We start from the raw sequence: 20,020 nt of genomic DNA on the forward strand, positions 1-20,020 counted from the left end.
AAAGTGTGTACATAATACATATACATACATACAGATGTATGTATATCATATGTATATGTATCAGTATGTATGTATGTATGTATGCCGCCTGTAGGTTCTTTGGAGGAAACTGCTTTGAAATGTTTAAAAATTGGCGCCTGTTTTTCCCATTCGTTCGTTTCTACACCAAAACAAAACAAAACAAAACAAAACATGACCACCAAAACTATTTCTCTGTCAAACTTACTTACATCAGAGAGACCATCATCGCCTTCTTCTTCTTCTTCTTCTTCTTCTTCTTCTTCTTGACATGGGAAGGATAGACATCCGGACTCAAGGTACAAAAGCTATGGATTCCTCTTCTTTTTCTTGGAGAATATTTCTCTTCTTCAAGCTTCTGCCATCGAGAAGAGAGACACCTTAGAAACCGAACCAAAGAGCTATGGATTTTTTGTGTTCTTCTTTCAGCAAGTATTTGTTTAGACCAGGAAAGAAAGGAGTAAACAAAGCAAAAAGCTACGGATTCTTCTTATCATCGACGTTAGGCTTCTACTTTTTACGTAAGTAAAACAAATATTCCACTTTTTTTTTTGTTGTTGTCCCAGTTTAGTCGCTCGTAACATCCCCGTGTGCTTACTTACTGTCTCAGAGATCTTCTTATTTCTGCAAAAGCAAACTCTTGAGATTTAAGCTATTTATTTGGAAACTATACATACACAGAGGGATTTCCTCCTTCTTCTTTGTGAATTTTACTTTGAGAAACTCTTTTTCTTCGGCTGTTTTCCCTGTTTTTGTCTTTTCCTTTGTTTGTTTGCGGGAAAATGAAGCCTGAAAATTAATAGCTTGGTGTTTTCTTGCTTTTCGTTTGTTTGCTTGCTGGAAAATGAAGCCTGCAAATCAAGGGCTTGGGAGACCGTGTCTTGCGATCAAATCCTCTCACACAAACATATCCTGTACAGGTCATAGAGTGGGAGTCTGTGTGTGTCAGTCTATGCAGTCCAAATGATATGAAAACCTTATGAAATCTAGTGACAAAACCTCCATACAATACAGAGATGACGCAGAAAGATCATGAAAATTAGTGACAAAACCACCATATAATACAGAAATGATACAGAAAGGAGAAAATTAATATACATAAATTGATGATAGAGAAAACAATAGAGAAACTGTGGTGAGAAAAGAAGAGTTGTACGAATATGTTATAAAAACTAATGCTAAATTAAACCCTTGTATGATAGAGAACTAGATAGATTTTATTATCATCTTCGGAGGTCAAACATATGACCTATAAGAAGAAAAAGATAACGTTTTCATGTAACGCAAAAGTCACGGTGACTCTCAATATTCAAGAAACTTAATAATGAATCTTTGAGAGTGCAAGTTGTGATTGAGAGAGAAATTCGTGCTAGGATTAGGATGGGTTGCATATCTAATGAAAGCATAGTCAAATGTGATCAAAGGCGGAACATTCTATCAAAGTGCGATTCTCAGACTCCTAAACTTGTGTAGTGCAAAATGTGCATTGTTGACTTGTCTCACCACCTATACCCCAATGTCCCATCACATCTCGAAGCACGTGTGAACTAAGTTGTATGGAAGCAATGGTTTGGATGGCAGACAATAGGATGGGCTATAACATTTATATATGTGTGCAGCATATGCAGTATAATGTGTGAATTGTGAGCCTCCTCATTTTTCCCATTCCAAGATACATTGCCGTATAGAACAATAGAGAAACCAATGTTAAATCTAGTGCATAACAGAGATATATGAAAATACAAAGCGAGGCTTCTACTTACCATGTAAGAAAAAGCTTCGAATTTCTGATGTACTTAAACCTGTGATCAACAATTAAAATAGTCAATAGAAGAATCCAAACAATCATTTTCTGCATGTACTTTTGCTATAAAATTCTGCATGTAAGTCTTTTATGGCAGATGTACCTCAAGAGGTATTTTATTACACCATAAAACTTATAATTTATAGTAGAAGCACATCTAGGATTATTTTATCAGCATTTGGGGAATCACAAAAGAGTTAATATATTGAGCTTTTCATATGCATATTTCATAGCATAAGAACATTTGGAAATATTTATTACAGATGATTCAACATACACATAATTATTACAACATATAAATATTTCATTGCATAAGAACCTTTGGAAATATTTGTTATAGATGATCCAAAATACACAAATCGCCTTTGCAAGTTCCAGATTTCTGAACGCTGCACTTGAAAAGGGTGGAGACTGCTCTCATGGTCGGCAAAAACCTGTGAATTAAGGACATCTTCTTCATAAGGAACAACTAGGCCTTTACTTAGATACTTAAAATGATACATTCCTTAGTGATGAAAACAATGTTCTATAGTTATGTCATTTCTTTTAGCGGCTAATAAAGGGTTCTTGATTCATTGTGGTGCCCTCACCAAATGAAAAAGATGTTCTAGCCAAAATAAAAAGTGTCATTCAAGCTACTACAATATGTAGTCGCTGTGATTTTTCTCTGTAATTAGGATAAGACAGCCATTCAAAAAACCTTAGATACATTTATTCCAATGTAAAACGAAAGTCTAGGTGTGTATAATAATAAGTTCAAGGAAAAGTAGTTCTAATGTTGTTGAGGTGCCATTCTTGATGACACAAATATAGTGCATAAGATTCTTGAAAAGCTATTTCCTTTTGAAATGGAAATGTTATTCTTATGATTAGTATTAGATAAGAAAAGAAAGTGATAGAATGCATTGCAAAGCGTTTGCTCAGACCATTTTTCTTTAGCTCATGCGATTGAACAAGTTTGTAAATTGAATTTGCGGTTAAGTGCTTCAATTTTAATAGCAACTTTATGTTTCGAAAAAATACAATGATTGAGAGACTAAATATAAAAGGACTTCAAATGCCTTGCAATTCGATGGAGAACCTAGATACAAAAGGAACGCAAATGTATTATAAGCTTAGTTGTCAATTGTTCTTTATTCATGGTGTCAATTAATACTTTTTCCTATGAAGTTACATCCTTGTGTCATGGACTTTATATTTGTGTTAACATCTTGTACATTTGTTGTCTTCATATTACCAAGGTTATCTAGCCAATAAGAGTTATATGGACTCCTTTGAGCACTTCTGGTCATAATAAGAGGGATCTTTCTAATGAACTCCCTCTTTTGACTAATAGAAGTTGATTGTGCCTCATATGGACTTTATATTTGTGTCAACATCTTGTACACTTGTTGTCTTCATATTACCAAGGTTATCTAGCCAATAAGAGTTATATGGACTCCTTTGAGCACTTCTGGTCATAATAAGAGGGTTCTTTCTAATGATCTCCTTCTTTTGCCTAACAGAAGTTGATTGTGCCTCATATGGACTTTATATTTGTGTCAACATCTAAGAGTTGTATGGACTCCTTTGAGCACTTGTGGTCATAATAAGAGGGATCTTTCTAATGATCTCCCCCTTTTGCCTAATAGAAATTGATTGTGCCTCATATGGACTTTATATTTGTGTCAACATCTCGTACACTTGTTGTCATCATATTACCGAGGTTATCTAGCCAATAAGAGTTGTATGGACTCCTTTGAGCACTTCTGGTCATAATAAGAGGGATCTCCTAAGGAACTCCCTTTTTTGCCTAATAGAAGTTGATTGTGCCTCATTTTAGTTGTAAACAATCTTGAGTATTAAAGAACTAAAGCAATCTGTACACTTTTCGTTTGCTTTGTTTCAATCACTTTGCCCTAGCTTTGTTGTGTTAATGTTTCTGCCATAGTCTCTATGTCAAACCTTGTGACATTAATGTCTTTAATCTTTGCCTTGTGTTAAGCCCTTTGTTCTGTTTTGTTAATGTATTTCTCTTAATATTTGTGTTAGTCTTTGTTCTATGTTAAGGTCTATAAATACTTGATCTTCTTTAATGCCTTTTAGTCCGTTGCCTTATGAGGTATACCCTCATCAAATCAACCTTCATGCTATTTCCTGTAGAGTGCTTGGATACCATGGACTTCTAGATTGGCAATGAATGGACATGAAGCTATACAAACTCATGAAGAAGGAATAAATATATAGAAAACCACATAAATATATTGAAAAGGATATGAAGAAGGAATAAATATATATAAAACCACATAAATATATTGAAAAGGAAAGGAAAGGAAAGGATGGAACCATCTTCAATACAAATGTGGGGAAAGAGGATGTATTATGACACTTGATTAATGAAGACATCTAATGTAGTGAATGTCTCCAAGAAGACAATGTAAAGGGAGTGTAAATACACCATATGTATATGCCATTTAAAGAAAAAATCAGAAAAACTATGTAATGAAACTATAAGCCTCGTTAACTGATCCTTTATAGAATTGAAATTAACCAAATCAAGTAATATCATTATAAGTCTACAACAATACACATCAACTGTGTTTTCTCTATCCCATAATAACATTGATTAGAGGTGCAATTTAAAGAAAAAATTAAATAAACCAAAATTGATTTTTTTATTTCTTCTTTGAAGGCATTTTATATATTATTAGAGTACATGCATTTTTGGTATCTTGTGTGCCCTTTGAGCACTTGCAAGGTGGCTCCACCTAGGGATCGGCAACGGCTCGGTTCAAGCCTAAACCGGTTTGGTGGCTTGAGCCTTGCCAAACCTGCTCAAGCCGTTTATGTAATTTAATTAGGGTTTAGAAAGTTAGAAGTTAGAACTTGAAAGTTGAGAGAGAGACCAAACCATAGGCAACAGACTGTTGAGTGACAAGAGAGGGAGGGACAGAGAGGGAGGGACAGAGAGGGAGAGGGAGCCTGCATAGTGGACGATTAGAGGACCTCCTTGCTGTTATAAACATTCTTTCTGTACGTATAGGTGAAATTTTAGTTCCAAATTCTAATTTGAGTTGGACCTAGGAGCTCGACCTGAAAGTGGTTGAGGGATGGGCAATAGAAATCGAGAATGGACATATTGAGGTCTGGAAAGGGTAACATCGACCCTCTCGTCGTGAGCTCACTATATTGGAGGTGCTTGAGAGTCGGGCGGTAGCAATCTTCAAAGGAAGATGAGAGGAGGATGGGGCATGTCAAATTTGGAGAAGGATTGTATCACTGAGAGTGAGAGGCCGCCATAGCCTCGGGGTTCAGGTGGTGGGAGGCAAGGGATTCGTGGATGTCAGCCGACCAATCATAGTAGTCTATGGAGAGGACGTTGAGGTGGGACTTGGAGTTGAATTTGGACTCATCAGTGGTAAGGTTGAGAGTGTGGGAGTTATGAGGAGGAGAAGAAGAGTAGGAGGAAGTGGTAGTGGTGTTTTTTGGTTTTCTTCACACCTCTAAAGCTTTTTTGTCCCAAACCACTTCACAAACCGGTTTAAGGATTGGTTCAGGTCAGGTTTGAGAACCCCAAAACAGTTTAGGCTTAACTGGTTATGTGCCCCTTCTTTGCAAGTCTCTAAAACCTCACCTCTATTAGTTGTCCACCCAAAGTTGATGTATTTAGATTTTCCATTGCAGATAAAAGGAAACTTAAATATTGTAAGGGTTAACCTTATAGGACAGAATTAAAGTGGAGGTTACAGATATTAACGTAGATAAGGGATTATGACAAAGATCCTAACATAGAGATTATGGCAGGGGCATAACCACTATAGAGAGGTTAATGCAGTGCAAGTAACATATCGTTTGTGTAGAGAGATTGGTTATCGGTTATGCAAACATGTTTAAGTTCCAAAATGGGTCTACCACCTTGGATAACATATTGGTGATCCCTCTGAGCCCTTATTGAGGAATGGAGAGTCCACAAAACGTGAATTGATAATTTCTTTGTGGATTTTTTTAAAGCCTTCGATATTATGCCACAAGTTTGGCTCATGCAATGCCTATTGGTCCTTGGTGTCCTGATATATGCGCAATTCAGAATCTATATCACTATATGCTAGGAAAAAGTGTGTGCTCCTAATGGGTCATCAGAGGTTACGGCTCTGCGAGGTAACAACAGAATACAAAGACCAACAATGGATGTTTCTGCTAGAACTCAAGAGACGGGGATAGAAGTTGTTGTGGAACAACAATACAACCACAATTCATCAATCAAGACCCATCAGAACTTTCATTAGTTTCATCACTTGTCGAATACAGGCACAACTAAGTCAAGAGCTACACATGCAAGGTCTTGACCACAGCATTCATTTGTAAGGGGTTATACTAGAGTGGGCAACAATATTTTGTCGTGCACATAGACCACCTCTATTTGAACCATGACATGTCACCCTTGTTTTCAACAAAAAATCAAGGTTATTCTCAATTGAAACTGAAGGTGCTTCCCTTGCGCCCGAGACCTCTCCATTGTGGATAGGCACATTTTGCTCATCTTTTCAAAGGTAAGTTTTACTAGTTTAGTTGTATTTATTTTAGCTTGTTATCAAAGATGAGGCAACAATATTTTGTCGCGCACATCGACCACCTCTATTTGCACCATGACATGTCACCCTTGTTTTCAACAAAAAATCAAGGCTGTTGTCAATCAAAACTAAAGGTGCTTCCCTTGCACCTGAAACCTCTCCATTGTGGATAGGCACATTTTGGTTATCTTTTCAAAGGTAAGTTTTACTAGTTTAGTTGTAGTTATTTAGCTTGTTATCAAAGATGAGACTACAGTTCGAGATGCAGTCTTTTGTTTGGTTTCATGAACCATTTTGGTCTCTTCAAAGATTAGATTTTGGTCTTTTGCCCTTCACTCAAGAAAAAATCATGATGAGTCAGTATTATATTATGACAACCTTTTTCCATTCAAGTGTTGAAAATGGTTGTTGAATGGTATGTAATGAATGCACATTTGTCATTCAGAATTCTCAGAATAGTTGGTTTTGATTGCAAAAGGTTGATACCTGACGTATTGTCATTGAGCTCATAAGTAGTGGGCGATGTACCCTTTCTGATGTCTGAATACACGACTCATGTCAGTTGAGTGGTACAAATTCCCAAACCTTATTGACACAGAAAAACTGATGAGTAATTGATAAAATCTGCCGTGAACCAAAGCTAAAGCTTCCTTTTCATTTGTTTCTTTTGCATCAGTAAAAGATCTCGTTTGGTAATATTGGAGGTCAACAGCCTTTGAACTTATAGAAGAGCCCCTTATATGAAGCTGAAGCCAACCTGCGTCAACATAGAACTAGAGAAGGAGTGGGTGGTCGTTTGGGCAAAGGCAAGGGAAAGGTGATTGAGTGGTGGAAGGGTAAAACATGAGCATGCTGGCAACTGTTGTAGAGTATCATGCATTTATCCCTTAACATAACTTATTTGGGAAAAACTTTGAAATACCCTTATGATTTTCTTCATTTTCCCCCAAATCCCCTTGGTCAAGTAGCACACATGTTTACTCAAGATGGGGGCTGACCAAAGGTTTCTTTGTTGTAGTAAAGAAAAACTTGGGACTATTTTGGAGTTTTTCCAATATATTCAGTTGACAGTATTGCTTGATGAGTTGGAAGATGATGATGACATGTGCATCAAGTTTAGTCAAATAGAAGGTTTTGTGGTTTTCAATGATAAGAGCATGCACGGTACGTGATCTCTTTGTGTCCTACAAGTTCTATGGCCTTTTATGACCATCAAACTTGTCATGTATAGATGTGGATAAGTATTAATGATAAAGGAAGCTAAAACACCCATGGATATGGAAACATAGTGTGCATGGGATGTAGTGTATTGGTATCTTGGGTTTCTAGAAGATAAAGAACTTGAACAGATTATAATGATATTTAAAGTTCAAAACACAAAAAGCATTAAGCGTTCAATTCTTTACTGAAATCATTGCAGCAAAAGAAATTATACCTCGTTAACCTGAAAGTAAGTTCCATTTAATGGAAAGCTTCCACGCATTGCTGTTCTGCATGGAATCTGTCAAATGGTTAACAATCAATGACATGATGTGGATGCTGGTCAAGTGAGCATGATCACTTGACTTATGCACATAAGAACATTCATTCAGATGTACTCACTAATAAGGTGCCTGAAACTACTTCCTCAGCTGTAAATGCTTCTGCAATTGCAGGGAATGGTTAGTGTGTGGTCGTCACACCATATTTAAAGTTTCAGGTTAACAATAAGCTACGTTAATCTTTATGCTGTAAATGTTTCTGTACGAATTCCCCAAATAGAACTACATTTATGAGATGTGGATAAACCTGGACTCCAAATTGCTAGGAGATATGGAGAAGGATCGTCCCTTTCACGAGCAGTAAACTGCCCATATTATGAATTTTTTCAAAAGCTAATTAGATAATTCTTAGAATTATTTGGAAAATCTACTCTTGCTAACATTGTGTTTACTATACAAATTTCATATCTGCAAGGCAAAGGAGAATTATCATCTAGTAGAAATCTACCTTTTCTAACAACAAGTGATTATCAGGAAGTTCATACCTGTGGTCAAAAAGAAAATTAATATATATATTAGAGTATTGGAATGGCAATCTCATTATAAATTCAAAATTCAAAATTTCATTAGCATACACATAATGGATTGTTCGAAGTCGATTAATATTCTTCAATTTTGGAGCTGGAAGATGTGTGCCTGATGGCAGTGGAACAATAGCACTGTGTGCTTCTTTGACATCATCCAATGCTTCCTCGGTGGTGTTCACGTCTTTGTTCTCTGTTCCATAATTTTTAGTAATTTTGACTGGAGGTTGTACATGGGGAATAGGAAAATGAACTTGCACTGACTGGTGGCTGGAGCTCTCTACGACAAGCTTCTTTGACGTTACACTGTTCATGATACTTTTCTCATCCTTCCCGTCATGGCAAAATGTATCAGCTTTATAATAGTTAGTCTTAGAATGCATTGACGAATGGAAGACAGTGTGCCCTTGTTTATCTGTTTCGTTAGTGAAGCTAATATTATCTGTCTTAGTATTCTCATTTTCTCTTGTAACGTTTCCTGCTTTTAACAAATCATCTGTAAAGTCTTCTAAATTGTCATAGATAAATGGAAAGTCCTCAATATCTCCAACCTCATGTTCATTTGTTTGCTCAGGTGATGCAGGTTCTTCAACAAAGAAGATATGATCATCTGAATGTGAACTCATTGTATTGCAAGATACTTCATAAATAGATGGCTCCTTGCTGAGATTTTGCTCTAGATACTGTCCGTTTGCAGAGTGTATTAACAATATATTGCCACATCTGTTCCTATGCGCAGCATCTAAAGGTGAGTGTGTATCCATGTCTTCATTGTTGTCTGGTGCCGTTAAAAGAGGCTTTGCACTGCCCAATAATTTCATGATTAACTTGACTTCATAAGCATGCTATTCATTATAGAAGCTGAATGATGCATTTACAAAGACAGCTCTTTAGATGAGAGCCAGTAATTCACATGTTTGGATAAACTTATTGGTCTCTAACCTTGCGTAAGCACTTGCAAAATGCTTGCACTCTGTTTTCATTGGACATGCATTACAGTTTGGTTTACTCTTTGTGCAAAAAACCTACATCCAATCAGACAGTTTAAATATCTGTACAGTAATTTTGCAGAATGGAAAGAATTCGTCATTTCTTTTTATGTTATTAGTGCAACATGCTGTTTATTAATTGCGGAATGGTTAGGTTAGGATGGATAGAAAGATGCATTTAGAGAGACCTTGCCAAAAGTTATTAGTTGATAGTGAAATTCATACCTGCAAAATAGCAACATTAGTTCTTATAATTATATATGAAATACCAATGCCAAATTAGAGAATCACGAATTTTATTTTATTTTTCCAGAAGAAAGTCAAGGTAATGTACAAAGTCTTCTGGTCTAGAGTACAAAGGCGTGGCCATAAGTACTTTTGGATAGTTTCTTGAACAGGATACCTGCAAATTAGAAAATATGTCATGGGGAGGTTCAAAAGAGAAATAAAGCTTACAATTGCCAAAGAAGGTACAAATGGGAACGGAACAACGGAAATTGTGACAAAAAAAACCATGAGGGACCCAAAGATTGGCCTTGGCCCATTGATAGAGGTTCCTTAATATTGTTTGAGAACTTTAGAAGTTAACTACTTTTTCATGTTTTCGATATCTTTATGCATTAACCTACCAGCATGCACAAAATGTTCCAGAACTCAAAAGACTGAAAACCGTGATTTCTCTTGACAGCAGAAACCTTAATTTTTTCCAGTTGTAGAAACAGTAATCCCTAATAATATCAAACAGAGTGTAGAGTTGAAATCTATCAGCTGCACATATACATTTTCTAGGGGTCTTAATTGTTGTATTGTTTGTGTATTGATACTAATTGGTCTTGTGCTCTTTAAATCTGGATGAAAATAAAGACAGGAGTGTCTGAAGGATACTTCTCTAACATTCTCTGACATGAGACTACCATGTTTTATAACAGTATTTATGTGATACAGGTTGTAAGAGTAGCTGGTAGAACATAGTTTTGGAAGTTCATGGGCTGTGGGCTCTGTGACTATGTACCTTTGTGTTTAAATCACTTGATTTTCTGCAGCAATATTGCGTCTCTGTTGTGAACAGATTGTTTCTGTCTATCAGTATTATGCTAGTTGTGAATAAGTGTTACCAGTTCCAAATGGTAACTACACATTCCTAACTATCATAAAGTTCTTATCCAAGTACACCCAAGTTATTATAATAAATACATATTAATCATGGAAGATTCTCAAAGGATTTATACTCACATCTCAAGAAGATGTAATTGAAGTTCTTCGGGTAATGGTTCAATGGGCACCCAGCCAAGCCTTACACATATCCGTCCAACATTTACATCGACCTGATTTTAACATGCTAAAGTATTATTATCATTATTCAGAGTTCCCTACATTAAGTAAAAAAAATGCATAATTGTAGTAGAGCTATCCCAGGAAGGAAACTTTGAATTGCCTACTGGGAAAGCAACATGATGAAGTGTGAGCAGGCGGATGCATTCCACACTCTTCACTCCAAGGCCATGTATGCTCATTAGGTATGCCCTGGCGAATGTGCAAAACTTAGTCACAAAAAAAAAACAGGAACTTTTTTAGGAGTAGTCACAAAATTTTCAGTTCTAATTACTTAGCATCTTCTGGTGTAAGTTTTCTTAGCCACTCTAGATCAATACTGCCATGCTCATGGTGAACTGTCTTCAGGAAAGCCTGCAATACTAATACTACTCAAGATAAAACTACAGAGAAACCATGATGAATTAGGATATACTAGATCATAAATGATACATATAGAATCATATATACCTTAATTCTCCCACTCAAGACATGATGCATTCCACGTTCTTTTATAGTATCTGCCAATTCTTCAACCTTTGCATAGTGAACAGCTTCCCAGTTTACTGAATCTTTGTGTTTTTCTTCTCTTAAACTTTCTTTGTATGCAAGGTCCATTTCATCATGAAGGCCCAGAGTTTTTTTCCTCATTGGTTCCCAGTCTTGTTTATGATTCTTTTTTCGCCCATTTTGATTCTCTTCAAAGTGAGCTCTTTCCATACCGGTAATCAGAGGAACTCTTCTTTTCTTGCCCAGTAATGAAGGTGATGAATTTATACTTTCTGCAGTATTTTCAGGCTCCTGAAATTGGTGGTTTTGGATCTGGTTTCCATCTTCAGGAACTGTCACTAATGCTCCTTTCTCAACTGCTGGCATTTTATGGGGTTTTTCTTTGAGGGGTCCTTGTTGGATGTTTACACTGTGAAGTGATTCAGATTGTTCCCAGTTATTTTTGTCTATTAGGCTCATTGACTGCAGTGGATAATGATGATTGAGATTTTTTTCAGAAGTAGCATGTTTAAGGATGTTGGGGTCCTTAAAAAGACGTTTGCGAGCATGGCTTTTGCCATAGACTTCATGTCGCTGGCAACCTGTTTGCCAACCTTCCCCTACCATGCCTTCAACATCTTTACAATAATTGTCAATATCACTGTCTTTTATATTCATGGAATTTTGTGTTGTAATTTCTCCATCCTTTATATCACATTGATTGTTGTTATTAGATAACCCACTCTGCACTACTCCAGAATAATTCATTTCATCCAGTGGCAATTCACAATCTGAGTTAATACATCTATTATCGAATGACCCTGTGGAAATGCAAATTCCAGCAGTTTTATCCTGATCAGTCTCACTAGTCACCATCTCTGTTGGTGAGAGGCAGATGTTCTGCAAATATTTTTGCTTGTGATGTGAATCTGCAATTGAGTCTGTTAGAAACCGGTTTCCATTTAGGTAACCAGAGATTTCTTGTAAATCCCTGTATTCCTTGGTTGGTTGTGAGTCCAGACTAAATTTGTTGCCATCTGTTACATAAGCATCACAAGCAATTTGTTACTAATGATATAAGAAGATTTGTTTTAATAAACAATCATTATATGCTAAGTAGAAGACTTCACATAGACTATCATGAATTATAGCCCAGTTAACAGCCCCCTTCATGTGATAAGTTTTGGTCATCATATACCTGTACTGAGGAAGGCATCAGAGATTCTTTGTAAATCCTCATCCACCACTGTCTTAGGATCTCCAATTAACATCTGATGCATCACTCCATCACTATGAAATGATTTTTCAGTGGTTGCCTTTACACAATCGTTGGCAACAAAAACGCCCTTTTTGTGAGGGGTTTCTCCTATTGTGACATGAGGTGTCAGCTTATCCTCTATGTCCTGTTGCATCTCACAACACGGTGTAATGATTGCCTGCAGAGATGCTTCTTCTTTATCTTTTCTTTTTATGGCTGGGTAACGTGATGCCACAGACATAAATGCTGAACTGCAATAATGCAGAAATAACCATTGAACAAGAAGCAATTTTGGATTAAGGAATGGGTGAGGAGTATGTGTACCTTGATAGATGATCAGAGACATTTTGTGTCAGAAATGCTCCAACCACGGAATCCACAATTGATCCTTCCCAAGGTGAAAAGCGTCTGTGACCTGTACACAAAAGGCTCTTACCTTAGGAGTACTTATCAAAGTACTAAAATTCCTCAGTTTTGCATGATTTATTACTGTCTTTAATGTTAAATATAGAAAATTCTACACAGCACAAATTTTGGTGGAGGATTTCTAAGTTATAGCAAACCTTGGACAATCTGCATTCGTTGAATGAATAACTCAACCCTTTCCTTCATCATGCCTCTCTCCTTTTCCCAGTATTGGTGGTCTTCAAACTCCTGTGGTATACCACCCAGTGCAAGGTGAGGCCATATCCTTTCGTTTTCAACGTCCATTTGAACTTTTGCTCTTAGTTTAGTTGATGTTTTTGCTGATTTGGCTAGAATCATCTCTCTTTTGTGGTCATAAATGACTAATTGCGAATTACTGTCTGTCTCCTGTGCCAGGAACAGTTGCGTAGAATGTTTCTCAATAAAAGATGATTTATTTGTGCTCTTATATAAAGGCGCAGTGGTATGCGTGCTACTTTGATCATTGGTTTCCATTGACTCTTTTTCAAGCTTGTTACTAATTGAGGCAGGTACAATTGCATACATAGTGTGTAAGTCAAGCTTATTATTGTCCATGATCACAGCTGTGTGGTTTGGTAAGGCATGTAAGGAAAAGTCACAATCCTCTCTGGGATTGGTTATACTAACATTCATTATGGATGTATGGTTTTCTTTGCCAAATCGTTTTAGCGAATCACAAAATCCAAGCTTACTGTTACTTGTAGGTTCTCTGTCTTGTTGAACCATACTCTCTTCTGTAGTCGAGATGCTGAGTTGGTTCATTGAATGACACAATCCAGGTATGGTTCCCATCAATTGCCTATTTTGCTGAATCCTATTTGCTGCCCATTTTGCAATTGACCTTATTCTTGTATTGGAAGTTCGTTTCTTCCTAACAGAAAAGGATGTCTTCAGGATAGTATATTCTGTTATGGGTGATATATTCCCTTGCAAACCATTTCCTTTCTTAGGTTTGCCCTTTCTTTTCACTATATTGATGTCTCGTTTAACTCTGGGACGGTGCTTCTTTCTCTTTGTTTGACGATTATCCTTCGTATCGACTCTTCCTTTCTTGCTTCCTCCATGATTCATGCTTTCAGAAGTTTTATCATCATCAGTTGCAGCCTTCAGCAAACATCCAACCTCTTGTAAAGTTTCTGAAGCTGTCCTGGATGTTCTAGTTCCATCAGATGCTTTGCTATTTAATTTGTCAATGGTTGCAGACTTTACTGAGCAAATACAAGACAATTCATAGTCCGCTGGATAGTTTTGTGAAGAAGCAGAAATTTCTGATACAAAAAGACACAGTTAGTGTTTTCAGATAACAGGATAAAATGTAGATACAATTGCAGTTCTGTATCGTTTGACACCCCAGAGTAATTGACATTTCATATCAAAATAGTTCTGCATTTGATATTTCATGCTGATCGGGATGTGAATATAGAAAAGTCATTGCCACAAGTTCTGAGGTGTATGTTGATAACTCAGCAGAAACCCCCAGTCACTAAAATGCCGGGTAAAGTTTGTTACTTGCTGATTGGACATATTAATCAAAGGAGGGAAGTTTGTAGTGTTTCCTGATAGTTTCTACAGAATTTATAAAATGTTTGAGGTATTTTCTCATAATTTCCTATTATTTCATGTATGGGAAGAAAATCCATCACATAACTTACTTGTGCTCATAATGTCAGATGGAGGTACAACTTCATATAGCTGACTTGCATTGATGATGTCAGGTTCAGGTTCTGTTACAGAGGAAGAGGCACTCCTGGCCGATAAATCTTCTTGCAAGTTGTCATGCATACATTTGTGCTCTGGCAGTTTCATCTTTTCATAACTATGCTGCAATTTTTTTCGAATTTTACTATTACATGTCGTCAATTGTTGCATGCTCGAAAACTGGGATTGAGATAATACCAAGAGCTTATGATGACCTTTGTGTTTTCTGGAATTGAAATTAGTTGACTGGCCAAGGGTATTGATACTCACAAATGTTATGATTGACTTTGGCTTTGTATTTCTACGCTGTCTCTGTGGATAGATTCTAAGTCTTTTGTGACCCCAAGTTGGAAACTCCAACTGCCTTTTTACTATAATACCATGGGGTTGCAGTGTGTCTGGTGCTGCTCTGCCCTTCAATTTATATTGTAACAGCACTTCATCTCTGTAATGACCATTCTCATTCTCATGATCAATATCAATGTTCTTATTGCTGCTTTGATTATCATAGTCAACATCATTGTTTTCAGTTATATTATCTTTGTATTTGTGAACCATATTACTTAGGGTTACACGATACCCCTTGACTTCTCCACAAACTTCTTTATATCTTATACGGAATCCTTTATTCATGATGCGATTGGAATGACGAGCCCTGTTCTTCTGATGCTTGGTCTGAAGATTGTCAGGTTCATAGTCTTCATCAGAGAGGTACTTATTATTATAACCTCTAGGCCTCTGCTTTCAGAACCCGATATATATTTAGAAAATGAACTAAATTATCTGTAGGTTTGAATTGAAGTTGTGCAACTTGTTCTTGTTGAAAGCAGGCCAAGCTGATGAGAATATGTACTAGATTACTTGTGAAATATACAAAATTTACCTTTTGATTCCTCATTTTTAAAGCATTGATTTATCAGAGGTGTACAACTTATATGTGGGCCGTATTGATGCCTTTGCTGTTGAAAGAATGCAACCTGTGAAGGAAAATGAACTAAAAGGTTAATTAAGAATTCAGACGAATATTTAACTCTGTAAGATTCAGTATAGTTTGTCAATCTAGCAGAGCAAGAACATTGTTTGTACAACTGATGTCTGCCACTGAAAGAAAGCAAGGCAATGTGAAGAATGAACTAGAATTGGGTGATACTTTGCAAATTGTGTAGATTGTGTAATTGATATAGAAAGAAGGCCAAAATAGATGAGGCTACGTGCGCTTAAAGGCTTGAATTAAGAGATGTTTCCGAAAAAATAATCAGTCTTAATTTCCTTCTGTTTAAACCTTCATTTTTATAGAGTTAAAACACTGTTCGTTCTGTACATATGAATGTTCACTAGGGTTAAGTCGTGTATTTAATGACGTTAAGTGTTAAATTTCAGGATGAGAAATAATTCATTTAGAAAGTCCAAATTTGGAAGGATCAAAGAATACAAAATCATGTCCCAAAAACCCATGGAATAATGACAGGAAAACAGACATGCATATATGTATTTCCCTTAAATCATGGCAAGAAATTCTGCTTGAGAGCCATTAGAGAGTAGCAAAAATATGCTTTGCTAATTAATGCAGGTAAGAGAACAGCATGTACAGGAGGAACAGAGGAAGATGAGTTGGGTTGCGTTGGTTCTGGTTGTACATAGTGTGTTTTAGGAGTAGTAGTAGTAGTAGTAGTAGTAGTAGTAGTAGTAGTAGGGCTGTTGTTGAGGACACGGAAAAAGAGGGTTCTTGAGGTGAGCACACTCACACTGCATTAATAAAAGCAAGAAAACACAAACCAGGAGCATAAACAAATTTGTTTGAATTTAGTTAGAAACGAGGACGGAGGGGAAGCAAAGGTAGGTAGGTAGCAAGCAAGCAAGCTAACCAAACCAAAATGCGTTTAAAAGGTATCGTATCGTATCGAAGCTGAAAGCACGGGCGGGCGAAACCCAGGAGAGACCCCCCCAAAAAACCAGCAAGCGACACATAAACATAAGAGGAGGGGTAATGATTATGAAATAATAGCACTAACAATCCTACTCCCTGCCTTCCATGTTCGTTCTTGACATTCTTGATATGTATATACATATGATAACTAGAAAGTTGGGCTGGCTCGCGGTGGTTCCCCACTCCAAATCCTAATAATCAAAACACAGACTAATAAGAAGTCCAATTTTCTCCTCCTCCTCCTCCTCCTCCTCCTGCTGCTGTAAGTTATCAGCTCGGTCTCGGTCTCGGTCTCGGTCGGCAGTGGAGAGAGAGAGAGAGAGAGAGAGAGAGAGCAATGTATGTGAGGGTAGTAGGACGTGGGCGAATAAACTGAATTGGAAGGAAAGGAAGGAAGGGAAGGGAAGGGAAGGGAAGGGAAGGGGAGGAGAGGAGAGGAGAGGAGAGGTGGTGGGGTGGAAGAAGTGAATGAAACACATAACATGACATGACATGACATGACTTTTCCCTTTGAGGAAGGAAGGAAGGACAGAAGGAAAGAGGCGCCTCCCCCTCCACCTATATATTTATTTATATTATATACTTCACAAAGTGCAGTTTTAAGAATATTGTTTGGCTTGTGTTAAAAGTTCCTCCTCTATTCATAGGTTTTGTTGGGTTGATTCATACTCCCTCTCGGTATTGCTTTCTTTTGATTTTTATTCCCTGCCATTGTATTATTTCCACTTTCTTGTCACGGTCTTTGTTAGTTGACACCTTGTCAACTTGGCGTAAGCACTATGCATGCATGTATGCCTTTGATGCGTCTTTCTCATAGTTTAGTAATTACAATGTCATTGAGCAATGGGCTCATCCTCTTGATCATTTTTACGCACAACAATTGCGCAACAATTGAAATAATCCTTCACCTAAAAGAAAGGGTAAAACAAAACACACTCAACAACAAAAAAACTTTGATGATTATGTTGATAAAACAAGGCTAAGAAAAAGTGACTGAAATGAAAAACAATTCTTGGCTTCTTCACCTTATATAATTGAACTTATATGAAAGATAAACATCTTCAATAGATGGGTGTATTGTATGTAACACAACTCATGTAGACTGTTGCATAACTCTTTTTGAATACCAATGTGAAGTTGTGCTAATGGTAAACATTAAAAGACCATAATATAATGAGATTCAATTGTCGCCCTTTCTACTTTGACAAAACCAAATGCCCAATTTCATACTAAGTATAATGTTTAAACATTACGTACACCATGGTATATTTTTAGCAATGCTTAAATATGTTCACAAAGTCATTAGATAAATAATGAATTTTATAAAACATGGTATGTTTTAGCAAAGCTTAAATATGCTCACAAAGTCATTAGATAAATAATGCATATATAATAACATAATGCGGGATGAAAAATCATTGATATGCATTGGAAATTGGTTGCCCAAATTTTGATATGTAATGGGCAAGTCTTTTATCCTTGAATGATGATTATCTCCTTAAATTACATATTTTCTGGTGCGTGTGGTTCTCTTCTCAAGACTAGATCTTGCATGGTTCTCTCTCTTTTTAGCTTTACATAGAGTAGTGTACATTGTTAGCTTTGTAACCATGGATGTTCATTGTTGCAAAGCTAAAGCACTATTGTTTAAAATGAATACAACACAAACCAATATGAAACAATACGTCTGGACGTTGTCGTGAAGAAAACCGTTCCCAGGCGCAAACCGTGTATAGTGTGTGTGAATTGGCCCTTATACGTGGGCACACCCCTTGTCGTATAGTCGATAGGTAGGCACAAAGGTTAAATCCTAGGTAGCAATATTCTATAGGGGAAATCGAGGAGTATCTCTGTCCGAAAGGACAGAGAATTAATGTGATGTAAACGGGTGAAACGGCCTCCCTCCTTGAGCTATAAAAGAGAGGGAGACGGGGGAGAGAAGAGATTGCGCGCTAGAGGGGACGAAGTGCTGTCGGACTGGGACCGAGCTCTTCTTCTCTGTCGTTCTCCATAGCTTCCTTTTGCGCATGTTCTCAGGAGGTTGATCCTGCTCGGTGGAACGTTGTCGCGTTACTACGCGCGTGCATGGAGAAACGAGGCGGGACCACCGGGGTCTTGAACCGAAGAGCAGGTGATAGGAGGGGAAAGAGAAAGAGAGAGAGACCACCGGTTACGTATGAGCAAAGAAACACAGGGACATGGCCCGTCAACGCAGAAAACACGAATGGACAGAGAGACAGAGAGACACAAATGTTTGTATATTAACAAATGACACAAAACAACAGAGCACGCGAGTGGTTACAACCGAACAGGCCGGCGAACAGATGCTGATGCCTGCTCGTCTACGCACGAAAGGGGAATAGGATGGAGGTGCTGCCGGAAGCACACAAGCGTTCCTCGAAGCAGCGCGAGCCTCCCGAAAACCTGCAGAGAAGAGCAGTAGAGAACAAATAGAGGAGAAGCGTTCGGTTACGGTCCGACAACACTTCGTCCTCCTCAATGCGCGATCCCTTCTCCCTGCGTCTCCCTCTCCTTTATAGCTTCAAGAAGGGAGCCGTCTCCCTCATTTACTTCCTACCTACCGAATCTAACTACCCAGGATATACCTATGTACCTAATTCCCTATTATATACATTAAAGGGCGCGCACGCGTGAAGAGCCGGTTCACGCGCGCTATGCACCAATTGCGCTAAGGGACGATTTTCTTCACGACATCCGCCCCCACCTAACCGCGCATCCACCGGTATGCGCCAAAATTGGGTTCTGGTTGGAGAAAACCGGTCCGGGTTCCGGTTCTTCGTCCATCGGTTCGTCCTCCGTTTCAGACTGTTCGTCGTCGCTGTGTTGTCGGTATCCGCTCCCTCGGTTCCCTCGCGGTTGTTGTCGGTATCCGGTCAGCCTTCCTCGGCGGTTGCCGGTCACCGAATTCCAGGGTTATTTCTTCCTCTGGCGCCGGTGTTACTGAGTCTTCCGACCCCTCGTCCTCCCGGTCGTTTGGTGTGTCGTGGCTGCTTTTATACTGGGATGCAACGCTTCCGTCGCTTTCCGACTCCGCCTCAAGTGTTGCGAATGCTTCCGAGTCCCCGTCGCCCGTGGCGAGCGTCTGCAGTATCGTTTCCGCCTCTTGCAGGCTTGTTATGCTACTGCCTTCGTCGGGGATTTGCAGAACCCGGAACTGCAGTGCTTCTTCTGCGACTCTCCGAAGAGTTTTGGAGAATGACCGATCCCGCCGGATCTCGTCGACGGCTTGCTGCAGGGCTTCCCGTCGTTGCTCGCGTTCGGTGTATCGTCTCCCTCGTTCGGTGATGTGGTCGTCGTTTGGTCTAGACATCCATCCCCCGGTTGTCCTCTGCACTTTGCAGGAATCGTGGTCGCCAAAATAGTGTTGTCTGTCTGGCCGGACTAGCCTCAACACAGGTGTCTATCTGACACTTCTCCAAAGGGGTGGTAAGGATTGGATGCTA

The 20,020-nt window shown here is 38.2% G+C and overlaps 1 protein-coding gene across 3 annotated transcripts; it reads right to left on the reverse strand.

Annotated features, from left to right (window-relative positions):
• Window positions 1-200: 200 nt before the first annotated feature.
• On the reverse strand, window positions 201-15,626 carry LOC147850840 (protein ROS1A-like). Of its 3 annotated transcripts, XM_087335498.1 has the most exons (21): window positions 15,513-15,626; window positions 14,828-15,367; window positions 14,584-14,752; window positions 13,048-14,199; window positions 12,809-12,899; window positions 12,425-12,735; window positions 11,209-12,263; window positions 11,033-11,112; window positions 10,866-10,950; window positions 10,660-10,751; window positions 9,761-9,829; window positions 9,615-9,651; window positions 9,380-9,462; window positions 8,489-9,241; window positions 8,362-8,398; window positions 8,161-8,218; window positions 7,975-8,015; window positions 7,808-7,873; window positions 2,142-2,256; window positions 1,782-1,820; window positions 201-930 (listed from the first exon to the last, which is right to left on the reverse strand). In XM_087335498.1, the coding sequence occupies exons 1-21, from the start codon at window positions 15,525-15,527 to the stop codon at window positions 815-817; spliced, it is 5,004 nt and encodes a 1,667-aa protein (XP_087191624.1). In that variant the 5' UTR covers window positions 15,528-15,626; the 3' UTR covers window positions 201-814. The 3 variants fall into 3 exon arrangements, with proteins under 3 accessions (XP_087191624.1, XP_087191623.1, XP_087191622.1); XM_087335497.1 differs by having other exon boundaries at window positions 13,048-14,139; window positions 14,584-15,367; XM_087335496.1 differs by having other exon boundaries at window positions 14,584-15,367.
• Between the last annotated feature and the right edge of the window lie 4,394 nt (window positions 15,627-20,020).

The sequence above is a fragment of the Azolla caroliniana genome, unplaced genomic scaffold (genome assembly GCF_043228905.1).
Source record: "Azolla caroliniana isolate FFs.n. ecotype wild unplaced genomic scaffold, voAzoCaro1.0.p SCAF_20, whole genome shotgun sequence".
NCBI classification, from domain to species: domain Eukaryota; kingdom Viridiplantae; phylum Streptophyta; class Polypodiopsida; order Salviniales; family Salviniaceae; genus Azolla; species Azolla caroliniana.

Coding starts and splice junctions, on each gene's coding strand:
- LOC147850840 (XM_087335496.1), bottom strand. Junction 9,242..9,379: donor TTTGCAAGTGCTTACGCAAG/GTTAGAGACCAA, acceptor ATTATTGGGCAG/TGCAAAGCCTCTTTTAACGG. Junction 7,874..7,974: donor TAGTTTCAGGCACCTTATTA/GTGAGTACATCT, acceptor ACCATTTGACAG/ATTCCATGCAGAACAGCAAT.